The sequence below is a fragment of the Pristis pectinata genome, chromosome 28 (assembly GCF_009764475.1).
Source record: "Pristis pectinata isolate sPriPec2 chromosome 28, sPriPec2.1.pri, whole genome shotgun sequence".
Classification (NCBI taxonomy): domain Eukaryota; kingdom Metazoa; phylum Chordata; class Chondrichthyes; order Rhinopristiformes; family Pristidae; genus Pristis; species Pristis pectinata.
Window position 1 is genome coordinate 1,660,905 of NC_067432.1, and position 12,609 is coordinate 1,673,513.

General features: G+C 41.1%; 1 protein-coding gene across 1 annotated transcript in view; it reads right to left on the reverse strand.

Moving 5' to 3' along the window:
* Positions 1–12,609, reverse strand: part of megf11 (multiple EGF-like-domains 11) — a 346,912-nt gene that overhangs the window by 26,784 nt on the left and 307,519 nt on the right. Inside the window, exons 16-17 of the mRNA XM_052040236.1 lie at positions 12,443–12,577; positions 2,106–2,234 (exon numbers count right to left, since the gene is read on the reverse strand). Of these exons, the coding sequence (XP_051896196.1) occupies positions 2,106–2,234; positions 12,443–12,577 (264 nt within the window). The remainder of the gene's footprint in view (positions 1–2,105; positions 2,235–12,442; positions 12,578–12,609) is intronic.

Below are 12,609 nucleotides of genomic sequence, written 5' to 3' on the forward strand. Positions count from 1 at the left end.
TTCTCAAATATGTGCTTAAAAAGGAAAGTGATAATGGGAATCTAATATGAGCTGTAAAGTACTTTGGTTAACTGTGATAGTTTGGGTTTACTATTCATGCAGCTGGCATCATGGGTGGGAGAGATTGGTTTTGAACTCTTCTATGGGAAAAGTCTCATCAATGCACTAGAAGACAAACAGTCCAGGATTGCTCAGATTTGTCCAATCACAAGAACTGCCAGGCAACTCGAATATGCTGAAGCTCCAGTGAACCAATGTGTGGACCCACATTCACAGAGCAGAAAGTATCCATCCCATGTGTGCAGTAAATGCTAATAATCCAAACATGTAACTGTCCATTTGCTCAATGTGTTCAGTAGCTGACATCTCTTTATCACTCTCTGTCAGTCATTCCAACCTTTGCCTTACTGCCATCACATAACAGATTACATCCAGAAGCCAGCCAGCCTGGTCCAGTGGCAGTAAATTGTAAAATGCATGAAAACAATGTCTGGAAGATAAATAGAGCATTTAATTTTCAGTTTCACTAAGTGAAGCATTTCCTTCTGGTTACTTCTTGCCATGTGATGATTTATATATGACGTTCCAAAGCCCATTACCAAAACGAGGGTGGTATAATGACTGCATCTCTGAGCAGCCACAGTATGGGGAAGGGACTGCACACAGAGCCACTCATATCAAAACTTAGCATTTTCTGGTCAGGCACATTGCCAGGAGGAGGGAGGGGTTAAACACATGTGGATACGACAAACCAGTCAGCTCTCTGCATATCCAAATGAAAAACGCTGGCAGAAAACATACTGCTCAAACAAAGAGAGGAGTTTTCCCTTAATAAATTCTCAAAACAAAACAAATAGAAATTAATCAAAAGCTGAAATAAAAGTTTCAAACATCAGCACTTAATAACACAAAAAAGTCTGGTAAGACATGAATAGAAAATTAAAACAAAACTCCTTCCATACTCTAATTTCATGTGCATTGATTGCTTATTTGGACTGGGATTGGGGGTCGTTGAGATCCTTCCTAACTGAAAGAGCTGAATCACTATGCATCAGCATGGAACTATTTGAAGCTGACTCAGAGTGACTGTTTTATAGCACAAGTTCTTCCAACTAACAAGTTCTATACTTTGAATATATCCATTCAACTCCCTCACAAACAATAAATGAGTTGCTGGTGTCAGGCATGCCTTTGGACAAATTCTTCAATATCTCTGTGTTTACTTGGTAAAGTACAGACCTACTTCTCATTAATGTCTTGTTCTAAGAAAGTTCTAGCCCATAGCATCTAATGTTGTAGTGTAGTGATGCTCCACAGCTCCTGGCTAAGGGGATCTCGAATGAACCTTTGTGGCTTCAGTGAACAAGGTAATCTGGTGACCCTCCACATTCACCAGGGAGTTGTGAAATTCAAAAAGCAGAGAATTTCCACTTCAATTCATTTTCATTCATTTCAATGTTTTCCCCAACTTTAGGGAAGATCAGGATAATTGGCAAAAATTCCAGATGGGAGATGAGTTTAATGCAAGGGGTTATGGCTCTGGGCCACAGGCTGGAAGCGAGGTGGGAGCAGATTGAAACACAACTTTAAATGGGGATTTAGTGAAATGTTGGAAAAGATTAATTTTGCGGGTTCCGGGGACTGAGAGTAACAAGACTAATAAGATAGCATCTTCAAAACCCATCATAAAGATCCTCTGTATTGCTCCTGTTTCAATGAACCTGCAAAGTCTGTGCTGAATTTTGAAAATGTTATCTTGTTAGTTCAGCATTGGGGCACCTCTGTCAATCATTTTGCTGGACTCCTGGAGAACAATGCTGCTCCCTCCATTGTTCCAGCTATGTTATGTTTATGTTTGTTTAACCAGGATGTGCTTCAGTCTGGAGTGGGATTCAAGACAATTAGCAAGGTTAAAGGGATGGAATAGTTGGGATCCAGGGAATAATGTGTTTTATATAAAGTACAAATATGAATCTAATACTTTTTGTTTGCACAATCGAGACATTTGATTGCAAACCATCAGATGTGGAATAATTCACTGTCTGTAAAGGGACACCGGACAGCTAGTAAGGTGCTGGATAAATGAACATCTTCTCATTACTTACTCTGAGAACAATCTCTTCCAATCCAGCCTGGGTAACACTGACAGGAGCCATCAATAGGGTTGCAAGTGCCATTGTTTGCGCAGAAGCAAGTGCCAGAGCAGCTCTTCCCAAATGTTCCACTTGCACAGACTGTGGAAAGAAACATAAATGCAGACCACATTCATTAGCAAGCTGTTGACACACAGGACTTTTGTTTGATCAAGTTATTCATTTCCCTGAGCTACTCAGTCCTCCCCACACTCTTTCACCTCCCCCCCCCACCCCTTTCTGTTCTCATTTTGATTTGGAAGCGTAGCGTGAATGGGTTGGGGGTGGGATGGGGAGGCAGCTCTGAGGAAAATCTAGGTGTAACACTCATGGATCCTGAAAAGGAGCCTTCAAATATGGGTCTTCTCTTTGGTGTAGGAGGAACTGGGTCTGTAAGGGGGATCTAGGTGTTCCCATGCACAAATCACAGTAAGTTAGCAGGCAGGTGCAGCAAATACTTAGCAAAGCAAATGGAGGAGAGGAGTGTTCTATCACAAGCACCTAAAAAAGTTAGATGTATATTGTTTGGAGTTTAGAAGAAAGAACAGAAGATAGTGGGCTATGACAGGGTAAATGTCGAGATGTTTCCACTGGGGGTGGGGCATTATTACAAGATAAAGGACAGTCTTTTAAAACTATGTAGGAATTTCTTCTCACAGAGGGTGGTGCATCTCTGGACTTCTCTATCCCAGAGGGTTGCAGAGGCTGGATCATGGGGTCTTTAAAGAAGAGTTGGGTACATTTTTGATAGACAAGGTAATGGAGTGATGGGAAACTGCCACAGAGAGGACTGGGGCATATCAGTCATAATTGTATTGAATGTCAGGGCAGGCTTGAGGGGCCGAACGACCTACTCCTGCTCCTGTGTTCTTGTGTGCTTTGTAGAGGCCAAGTTGCTAGATATTTTTAATAAGGAGGTAGGCAAATGGAGGTAGATAAATTTCTAGGCACAAGAGGCGTCAAGGGATATGGGGAACGATTGGGATAGGTGAGCAGCCATTATTATATTGGAATGGCAGAGCAGGTTCAAGGGGTCAAATGGCCTACTCCTGCTCGTACTTTCTTTGTTTCTATGTTGCTTGTTACAAGTTACTCTTGCTTTTCTGTTTTACATTCCCATTTCTCTGCACCACACACAGTCCACCTAGATAAGGCCTTGCAGCCTAGGTCATGGCTGCTCTGCTCTGGCTACATAACTTGGAGTAATACACTCTAATGTGTTCCCTTGTCCATGAGACTGTCAAAGCCAAGCCTGAGAGTGAGGAGGTTATAATGTGTCAAGCCCAGTGCTGAGAGGAAGTCAGCACATTGCTGGTAAGGATGCAAATTTCATGTCTTTAGCATTGGCAACCTATTGACTCTATAATATAAAGCAGCTTAGGAAATGCCATGCCAGTCTGTATTATGGAAAACCATATCCATACGAGTCTCTGCTTTTGACTGCCAAGGACATTTGCAGGTGTAATAAAGGCATTTCAATGCACACCACAGGACTGAGCAGTCAGCTCACGAATCCCTGAGGAAACTCAGTGCAATAAAATGGACAAGGGGCAAGTGAGGGCAGTCAGTCTGAGAAATTCAAAAAATGCAATCATACTAGGACTGCAGACTCAGCAGCTGTCACACAGCACTGAAGAAAGAGGAAGTGTAGAGCACCGAGGTAACAGCCTCATTGAGAAAAGAGAGAAATGAGTGACTGCAGCAGCCTCAGTACATTGTGTTACCTGAAACAACAACACAGGTCCTTTGGCTCAGTCTGTGCTGGTGTTTTTAACACTTCAGCTGCTTTCTCATACCCATGTATCCAGCCTGTATTCTGCTTTCCTTCACTCATCTCTCTAACCTATTGTTGAATGTTACCACGATCTCTGCATTGGACAAACACTCCATAACCTCTGCATAAATGATTAAACAAAAATCTCTTGTGTTGTACCTTATTCCTGTGCTCAGCCCTTTCGGACATGCAATTTGTTGAAAACTCTCTGATCAAGAGTCTTCCATGTGTGAAAATCGATGTTATAATAGTGGGTGTGTGAGGTGCACCCCTTCTGCAGGGATATGTTACTCTAATGCAATAGCCTATGTGCCTTACAATCGCGAATCCCTGCTTTTCACAACCTACATAAGTGATTTGGATGAGGGGATCAAGTGTAAGATATCCAAGTGTGCTGATGGTACCAAGCTGGGTGGCAGTGTGAGCTGTGAAGAGGGTGCAGAGAGGCTTTGGGGAATATAGATAAGTTAAGCGAGTGGCTTAGGAAACAGCAGATGAAATATAACATGGGAAGGTCTGAACTCATCCACTTTGGAAGCAGAAATAGAATGGCAAAATATTTTTTAAATGGTGTGAGATTGAAAGGTATTGGTGTTCAGAAGGATCTGGGTGCTCTGCAAGAGGATTTGGTCTTAGAGTCTCTTGAGCTCAGAGGAATAAGTGGTGTTTTCATTCAAACATACAAACTTCTTATGAGGCAACAGGGTAGTCATGGAGTCATACAGCACAGAGACAGGTCCTTCAGCTCAACTCCATGCCGACCAAGGTGCCTTCCTGAGCTAGTTCCATATGCCTGCATTTGCCCTGTATCCCTCTAAACCTTTCCTATCCATGTACCTGTCTAAATGTCTTTTAAATGTTGTACTAGCCTCTATCACTTCCTCTGGCAGCTTGTTCCATAAACCCACTCACCTTAAACCTATGTCCTCTAGTTTTAGACTCCCCTACCGTAGGATAAAGTCTGGGACCATCCACCTTATCTATGCCCCTCATGATTTTATAAACCTCTATAAGGTCACCCCTCAGCCTCCCATGCTCCAGTGAAAACGGCCCCAGCCTATCCAGTCCTTCCTCATAACTCAAGCCCTCCAGTCCCAGCAACACATGGAGTTGATGTTTTCCCTGCCTGGGATGTCTAGAACCAGGGGTCAAATCTCAAAATAAGAGGTTGGCCTTTGAGGACACAGACTGAAAAGAAATTCCTTTACTAGTGAATCTTTGGAATTTTCCACCCAAGGAAGTGTGGAGGCTCAGTCACTCAGTCTTTTCAAGACAGAAATCAATAGATTTTTTGAATATTAAGGAAATTAGGGCATATGGGTTATTGCTGAAATAAAAATATCAGCCATGATCTCACCAAATGGTGGAACAGACACAAAAGGTCAAATGGCTTACTCCTGCTTCTACTTATATTTATCTCAAGCCTTCTGCACATCATTGCATCTAGAATGGGTATTAGAAGCTGGGGTCTTTTTTGAGAAATTGAGGCTAGGCAGCTATATTTTAAGGTTTAAAAAATGAGAGGTGTCTTCAGTGAAACATACAAAATCTTCAACAGGGTGGACGTGGGGTGGATGTTTCCCCTGGATCACGAGTCTAGAACCAGGTGCCAAAGTCTCAGATAAGAGATAGACTTTCAGGCTTAGTGCGGAGCAGTGGGTGGCAAATCTTTGAAATGTTTTGCCCCAGAGGGCTTTAGGGGCTCAGTCATTGAGTTCATTTAAATAAAGATTGACAGATTTCTGTATATCAGCAGAATCAAGATGTATGGGGAAAGTGCAGAAAAATGGTGCTGAGGTGGAAAGTCGACCGTGATCTTGATGAGTGGCGGCTCATGCTCAGAGGGGCTGAATGGCCTTCTCCTACTCCTATTTCTGATGTCATATGTTAAATGACATCACTGCAATTTATCCCGTGACTTCCGACAGCCACACTAAATTGTAGGTTGTCAAATTCCACCAGGGTGGAGATTATGATTTCGCAGTACTTGATAGAATTTGTTTCTTTCCAGTCTGTTTCATCCACTCTAACCCAATCACGTTAATCGCCTCTCTGGTGCAAGGAGTCTTCATTTCTTCAGTCGTTATTTGTATTTCCTCAGAGGTGGATCCTAATGAATCTACAGTGGATGCTCTGCATTGCTGCAGCATCACTAGGAGCCCACAGCTGGAAGTTGTAGCAAGCACATCTGAAAACCTGGAAGAGTGTTTAAGGTACTGAGTTGAAACTAAGAAGAAAAAGAGGGTGCATGACAAGATATTGGCAGGGTAAGATCAAAGAAAACCCAAAGATGTTCAGTAATTACGTGAGGGAGTGAGACTTCAGAAAGAACAAGTAGGTCATATTAGATTTCGAAATGACAGCCTGAACGTGGAGATGGACGAGATGACTTTGCATCTGTGTTCACAGAGGTGGAGGAAGATATACATGTTGGTGTTGAGGAGGTGAAATACAGAACTGATAAATCATCAGGTCAGGATAAAATGTATCACATACTCTTAAAAGGAAGCAAAGGAGGAAACAGCCCAGGCTTTGACAATAATTTCCAACCCATTTTGGCTAAAGGTATGGTTGTGAAGGAATAGAGTGTTGCTGATGTGGTACTGAGGTTTAAAAAGAGACAAGGATAGCAAAATAAGTGATTTTAATGAGGACAGAACACTTGATGGAGTCTACAAGTTTTAGCAAGGTGTTTGACAAAATCCCACATGGCAGATTGAAGGAGAAAAGTATAGCGCAAGGAATCCAAGGGGAAGTGGCACATTGGGATAAGAATTGTCTGAGTGGCAGGAAGCAAAGAGTAATGGTGAGCACAGTGTCAGTAGTTGGGTTCCATAGGGCTCAGGGCCCTTGATTTTTAGGATATATATATATATATATATATATATATATATATATATATATATATGTCTTGGGATTACAGATTGGGCCACATTTAAGAAATTTGCCAACGCTGTCAAAATTGGCAATAAGTACAAGTGAGGAAGGAAGTTCTAGGCTAAGGGAAGATGTTGAAGGACTGGTTAGGTGGGCAGAGAAATGGCAAATGGAATTCAGTCCCGAGAATTGTGAGGTAATGCATTAGGGGAGGACAAACATGACAAGTAAATAAACAGTAGGATACCGAGCAGTGTAAAGGAAAAGAGGGATATTGGAGTGTGCATCTGCACATTGACAGGGATTTAGCAGGGTGGAGAAGGTGGTTAAGATGGCATATATGTTACTATCCTTTATTGGCCAAGGTATTGAATACAAAAGCAGAAAGGTCATACTGGAACTGTATAAAATGTGAGTTGGGCTACAGTGAGAGCACTAATGCAGTTGTGGTCACCACACTACAGAAAGAATGTAACTGCACTGTAGAGGATTCAAGGAAGATTTACAAAGATACTGCCAGGTTCGAGGATTACAGTTCTAAGGAAACATTGTCAGTGCTGGGTTGTTTTCCTTATAACAATGGAGAATGAGGGGATTTAATTAGAACATGTAAAATTATGAGGCTGAGGTGAGATGAAGTGGGAGAACCTATGCATCTTAGCAGAGAGCTCAGTACCTAGCGGGCATTATTTTAAATTAGTAGAAGGATTAGAAGGGAGTTAAAAAAATATATTTCATGCAACACATACCAAGGGACTGGAACCTGCTGTCAAAGGGTGGAGTAGGAGACTGAAAATACTTGTCCAAGCACCTGCAAGGGTGTAGAAAAAGAGCTGGGGAGAGGAATTTTTTAGGCCAAAGGCCATTTTTGACCAGCGTGAACACAATAGCTGAATGGGCTCCCGTGTGTGTAGTTCGCTGACAAATTCAAGTGTAACTGATTTTGTTCAGCCCAGAGGCACTGTGACCCTTGGAGGAGCTGTGTGTCAGCCTTCGTCTTTGAAAAGGTGAGAAGGGGGGAGGGGCATGATGATGGTTTGAAAGGATAAGGCTGGTTGAGGGTTAGGAGAAAGGAAAAATTATATAACAGCATATTTACAGTTAAAAGATGATAAAGTGAAGGAAAATTCCACTATTAGTCAGACCTTGACTGGAACTGAGTCTGTGAATGTCCCTGACTATCAGTACCTATAATGCAGGAGTGATGACAAATGTTGTTGAGGAACACGTTTATATAACTTTTGCCCTCAATTCTTCCCTCTGGTAAGGTTCCTTGTTTAGTGCTGAGTTCAGTGAACCTGTCTGACATATTCTTGGCCTATGGACTGTATGTGGAAAGGGACATCAGCCAGAGTGCCTGCTCCTGTCCATATCCAGGAATCCTTTCAAGCAGTCAGTGTGTGTGGATGCACAAAAAAGTCAGCATCAGTCTCACCGGTGATGTCTTGCACAGCTGGGGATCTTGCTGGCAATTATTTGCAAGGCATATACTTGTGGACCTACTGTTTCTGGAACTGTACCCCAGTGGCAGAGTCGATGCCTTCAGGAAATGGGGGACAAAGAAAAATTTGAGAAAAATGATAAAAAAAATTCCCCCAGGTGAATCTTTTGCCTCAATGCGTGTATACTAATTTGATCAACTATTCATATAAAGTGAGTTCCTGAATTATAGCATGTTCTTCCTTAACCACCCCCTACACAGAGATAAAATTTTCCAGAGCTCTCACCATGTGGATTACTCACTGATCATTGTTGTTGCAAATTTTAAGGAAATGAAAACAATTTTATAGGTTATTTCATACTTCAGATTACAAATATTTTATAACTTTCAAAGAACTTTTTCCACAAACTTTATTTTAGTTAATCAGGTTCCAGCCTTGAGGCCACACATAACCCTTCTGAGCCTTTTGATCAAACAATCATATCGACCTCAGACCACTCATTTGGCAGATTAAGCCCTCAGTCAATTAGAGACTCTTCTTGTTTTAAGTTGCACATGACAGACATTCTATAGCACAGCAAAGCAAATCCTCCTTCAGATGATTTCTTTGATGGTATACTGGGGCTATTTAATGTACTGGGAATTAATCATATTAATCTATATTCAATCAATATTTAATTACTGTGCATAAAAACTTTATGAAGTTGAGCAAATAAACTATTTGGAAAAAAAGTTTGGCAATCATTAGAAACTTATAATTAAAGCTGTTAACAAGCTTAGCACTTATTTCAGGTAAAGGGCCATGGGAATACAATCAAACTTTTCAGAGAAAAAAATCAAAGGGATAAGCCTGCATGGTGCCGATGTAACATCTCGTTAGTTCGAAACACTGCTTCAGAACAAGGTTACATCATTACCACCATCCTCCAACCTATAAACAGTGCTCATGTTCTCCATTGCTGGACACATTTTATAAAACCTTTTAAAGTGTAGAGAATCAAGAGAAGAGAGTTTAGGAGGAGACCAGCTTGGAATCACACTATCAAAGTAACAAGAGCCTATAAGTTCCTGCAAGTGATGAGCCAAAGACACAGTCAGTTTGTGCTTGGTATATCTTGCTGTATTGCTGAACCATCTGCTCAGGCACCTAGCTATAAATAAAGAAAAACACCCTCTGCAAGCTGCCCAGAGATGTCCAGAACAGATAACCGTTACATTGTTCCACAGGATCAACACTTTGATCTCATGGACTATTGAACTGCAACCACAGCATGACAATGCTCCCTACCTTACCACACTGCACAATCTGCCAATATACTGGGGTTCATCAATAGTAATAGTGGGTCCACAAGCACAGTGGTCTGTCTATATGAACAAAACGGGAGCTGACTCCATCAATAAGCAGCTGGCCAGATACACATTGCACCCACTTCCTAACAGAGATCACAATACTTCCATATTAAATCACCTGCGTCAGGCTTACTTGAACTGGGGGTTGGCCTGACATAGTCAAACAAAACTAACAATTCTGTCAGTGGTTACTGACAGAAGAAAACTACAGAAGCTACAAAGAACTGCAACTAGATCATCCTGGCAGAGACTGCTGGGTCTCAGCAGTCCTTCAGAAGCCTCAACAGATGGGATGCCTTATATTCTAGCCCTCCAGCAGTTCCAGGACTACTGATAACTAGTGATACCATGCACTGCTGCCACACAAAGATGCCTAATCATGGAGGAATAAAATGCTTCCACTGAAGCTGCAGCAGGGACACATAATGAGCAAAGGGATCAGGTTTGAGGATCTCAATGACCCACTAGCATTCCCAAATCCCTCTGGTACTGCAGAAATATCCTGCAAGATATCTTGCTGGCTCTAGTAACTGGTGAACCAGCCACATCTCTCAGGCAGGTAATTGGGATATGTACCTGAACTACCCTTTAAGGAAATCTACTCTGTCCAGGAATGGCTTCAAGCATATTCAGCAACACTCTGCTAGCTTCCCTGTGTCACAGCCTTTCCTTGCCCTACCATAAACTCTTTAAAGACAGTGAAAACCGTTCTCAAGTACACCCCACAAAAAAACTCTTGCACCATAGACATTGCCTCTATGTTTGGAGAATACCGATGTTAAGCGGGTAGACAACAGCTGGAGATTAACAATGTGAAGCAGATACACAATCACTTGTCTTGCCCCATTTTATATGAAAGACCCTAAACCCAGAAGCATGCTAAATACAAAAATTTTCAGTCTTAAAAAAGCAATGGAGAAATTACAGGATGGGACATAATTAGAACCATAGAAATACTAAATACACAGTGGACATACTTGCATATTTAGAAGATACAACAGTCAAAACGTATGCAATTACAGAGAATATAACCTGACTAAGTAGGATGTACAGTCAAACTCCATTAATCTGCCATCTGAATATTCAAAAAATCCCAATGGTTCTACATTTGGCTCACCAGGTGATGTCTGCTGAACTCCCTTCAAACTCACAAGGGCCCCACTTTCTGTGCCCCATTGAAACTCACCAGGGCCCCACTTCCCATGCTCCCTTTAAAGTCAACAGGTTTTCTAGGAAATGTATTACACTAATATGTAATATCTGAAACAAAATTGAGTTAAAATTATGTTGGGGAATTCACAGGAATAACATTCAATAGTCCAGAAGATCTGACAAGACTGGTACCACCACAGTCCTGAGGAATATTGGAAAATGCACATGGGATCACACTGTGGGATATGTAGAGGGTTTACTGTCAGAGATTTATACAGAATTCATGCTGAGAAAGGTGGGATACATGGGGAATACGCATTAGGAAGGTCATTGAGTATACAGAAGATTCACACTAAGTGCGGAATCAATAGGGAATTTTAAATAGTAAACAATAGGATAAATTGAGGATTAAGATTGGAATATAAAAGATATGCAGCAAAAATAATAATGTGATATATAAGTGACAGAAGGAATAGTCAGAGAATAGATATGGGATGGTGAGAGGTTTGAACTACATACAGACAGTATCAAAAGAGAAAGTGTGAGAGACAATGAAAATTTGTGGACTGTTATATCAGTCTTTTTTTTCACTATATGGTATAACCTTATGTATCATTTATGTATAATTTATATTCTGAGTGTTGTCTGTGCCTATGTGCCTGTGATGCTCTGCAAGTTTTTCATTGTACCTGTACCTCACTGCACATGACAATAAACTTGACTTGACTTGAGTTAATTTATAACAAATAACTGTTTGTATTGGTCAGGGAAAATTATAACAGACAGGTTTATCTGAAAGTTAAGAACAAATTGCAATTGGTTGGTTACACAATACCCACAACTCATGCGGTTATACAAAATGAAATCATTAGTAACATTCCATCCCACATTTTGGTTATTTCAGCTTTCAAAAACGGTATGAAATATAGCTGAGAAAATCTCCACTGTCACTGTTCTGATAAAGACAGGTTCAATACATTTAACGCACACTAAACCTGCCACTGAATTGCCTAATCACATTGTTTGCTGTGAAATGCTTATTTTTGCTTTCCATCACCAAGGAGTCTATTAGTTAAAACAGTAATGCACTGCATAAACCTTTTGTGTACCGAGCTCTAAAGCAGAAGGGTCAACCTCCTGGTCAGTAATGTTTAATTTTGAAGAAATGCTGGTCAGCGGTATTGTCGGAGATTGAAATGTGTTTCAGATTTTATCCTAGATTGAAGAGAAGCTTTAATATTATATTCTGTTCTTTACTAAGCTCACTTCCAGCAGTCTAATCATTTTCCATCCTGGGAAATTATAAAAAGAGTAGGGGAATGGACTAATTAGATGTCTCTTCAAAGAGCTAGCTGGATGGCCTGATTTTGTGCTGTAAGATTCTATGATTCTATCCAATTCTGAAGAAAAAATAAATATTACAAATTCTGACTGTAATGAAGAAAAGCAAATTACATTCCTGACTCAATACTACAAGTGCAAAGAAAACCATCGCGCCTGGAAGAGAGAGTGAGGAATTTGGCGTGTTGGTATCAGTGAGTGACAAGGTGCAGGTTCAAAGTTATGAATCCTTATACAGTGAATCTCCAGCCTCAGCTCTGAGGTGTTCTAGGAATCAGAGATGTTTTACAAAGTGAAGAGCCACTTCAGTTTTATGTTCATGCAGAGGCTTCAGTAACTCCCACTGAATATGTTCAAGCCTGACATATTCCTTACCTTGGTCGCAGAGGGGACCAGTAAAGCCTGACAAGCACTCACAGTGGCCTGTGACATGATGACAAGGTCCATTACTGTGCACACACTGGGGACAAGCTTGGTTGCAATGATGGCCATAAAATCCAGGAGAACAGACTGAAAGAAAACAGAAAAGCTCCTAGAGTAAA